The following is a 2,247-nucleotide window of genomic DNA, read 5'->3' as shown; positions in this document are numbered from 1 at the left end:
CTTATCAAACATAATATACCGATCAATTTTCAATTCTGCTACGCAGCATAAAATAACTTTGGCTAAACAATATCAGCGAAAGTGCGCGAATAGACTACTTCCATAAAGCCCTGCATGCAACACGGCGCGCGTTGCACTCTGGGAACTAGTTGGCCAGGGAGGCGGGTGGCATGGTTTCGGTTTCGATCGACACGTCGACAAGAGATTGTTTTCTGGTCCTGAGTGCGTCATTTCTGGTCTCTAAACTAACCTAAATGGCCAGACCTCGAAGCTTTAGCACAAGCCCGAGATGTATTGCTAGTCTTAACACATGCTTGTTGTATTTTTGTACTTGAGCCTTCCTGTTAGCGTTCCAATCGAGGTATGTGGACGAGCCAGTGCTGGGAGTCTCGACGCTGCGAAGCTCGGGTGCTCGGGGATCTTGCTTGTGTACGAATCAACAAGCTGTAGCAAACAATAAGTTTGCATACATCGAGCTCGCGCCTTTACATTAGTGTTGTTGATCAGGAAGTTTGTTTGCTTCGTGCGTCCATAGACGAAATGTTACTTTTTGCAATTACTGTTTTTCTTAATGTGCCGGAGTACGCGAGGTAAAAACTCGGAGGTGCCTTTGAAAAGCTCAATTTTAACACACTTCTTATATCTCTTATCTTTACTGACCCGCAGCACTGCACGAAGTGAAGTCTCCACCCGCTTGCATTCCTCTAATATTCAACATCGCGTATGCGCATAAAGTTATCCTGCAATCATATAGGCAAATTCGCGCATAAGAATGCAAAAGTCGAGCACTTGTGTGAAGAATGTCGCACCGTTCGTGCGTGCGTCAGACGCACGTTTTGCCCCGTTTTGCACCGATCAAGAAATTACAAGAAACAGGCCTCTTTAACACCCTTGAGGAGCGCATCAGCTTCCACCACTCCGCCCAGTACCAGCGCCTCCAAACATCCACACAGGGCAGGAACATCCTCAGAAGTCTTCATTTCGACATATCCAACATGCCTGACATCCCGCCACTGGAACCACCATGGGACAGTGTGCCAAGAATAGAGATCAGGCCAATACCAAAGAACATGCACCGCATCGAGAACAAGGCCCGGCGGGAACACCGCACATTCCACCTTTCACATAACACTACCACCACATACTACTACACGGACGCCAGCTACAACAACGAGACAAAACTAGGCAACACAGCTGTTGTTGACCCAGAATTCAAGAAGGCCCATCACCACTCCAACGCCCCTACGTCAACATCACTTGAGATCCAGGCCATCGCAGAAGCCATCCAGCAGCACAATGGTACCGACAACATCACCATACGCACAGATAGTCAAAGCGCCATACGCCACTTCAGACAGAACACGCTACCGGTTCACATCAGAGCTGTACTAGTCAAGCATATGTACGAACACCCCAAACTCCACGTTTTCCTAGAGTGGATACCAGGTCACCAAGGGATCGAAGGGAACGCTCTAGCCCACGAGCTCGCCCGCGACCATGCCCCCCGGGGCCCTCCGACTCCCTGGCCGCAGGACTACGACCCGTACGATCATAGAAAGATCCTACACAAGGAGCGCACCCGTGCACTTAAAGAACTCAGGCATAATAACACATCACTAAGATCTCCATCGCGTATGCTCAACAGAGAGGATGCCACCATCATACGTAGAGCACAAACCGGCACGCTCCTTACGCTACACCACAAGCACCATATCTCAGGAGCGCCAGGTACGCCCAGATGCAGAAGTTGTGGAGGCTACCCGAACAATGAGCACCAATTATGGGCTTGCACAGGCGTCATACCAGCCAGAAACGCCATCATAAGCAGGTTGCCACCTGCACATCGCCCCCAGAGCTGGGAGGATTGGATTAACCCCCCTCCTGAGTATGAGCCCACCCGTTGGCCCCTCCTGGTCCAGCACGTGAAAAGCACCCTGGACGAGGAGTGGTGACCAAAGCAAGCATCGGACTGGATGCAATAAAGATGTTTGTTCTCTCTCTCTCTCTCACACTTCTCGATGTGAGACCTCAACTGCAGAATACTGACTCTTCGTCCTCAATTTTTACAGCGCGCGAACTAACCAACGGTGCAGCGATAAAGAGCTAGTGGAACTGAAACTTCGTTTTCTACGATGGCTCGTACAAAAAGCAGAATAAAAAAATAAAAAAAAGTCTTAGGCACGGTCGCTGAGAGCACGAGGAGTGAAACTCACGTGGCTTCCGTCGAACCTATACTTTTAGTGACGT

General features: G+C 49.7%; 1 protein-coding gene across 1 annotated transcript; it reads left to right on the top strand.

Moving 5' to 3' along the window:
- Positions 1 to 917: 917 nt before the first annotated feature.
- On the top strand, positions 918 to 2,046 carry LOC121833306 (the record flags this gene model as incomplete). The annotated part of the gene is made up of 2 exons (XM_042286487.1): positions 918 to 1,596; positions 2,039 to 2,046. Coding segments are annotated over 2 exons (687 nt in total), but the record flags the coding sequence as incomplete, so codon positions are not given.
- Positions 2,047 to 2,247: the final 201 nt, after the last annotated feature.

The sequence above is a fragment of the Ixodes scapularis genome, unplaced genomic scaffold (genome assembly GCF_016920785.2).
Source record: "Ixodes scapularis isolate PalLabHiFi unplaced genomic scaffold, ASM1692078v2 PGA_scaffold7__128_contigs__length_106722199, whole genome shotgun sequence".
Lineage (NCBI taxonomy): Eukaryota > Metazoa > Arthropoda > Arachnida > Ixodida > Ixodidae > Ixodes > Ixodes scapularis.
Note: the sequence above shows the minus strand (reverse complement) of the source record. Positions and strands in the feature narration are given on the sequence as shown.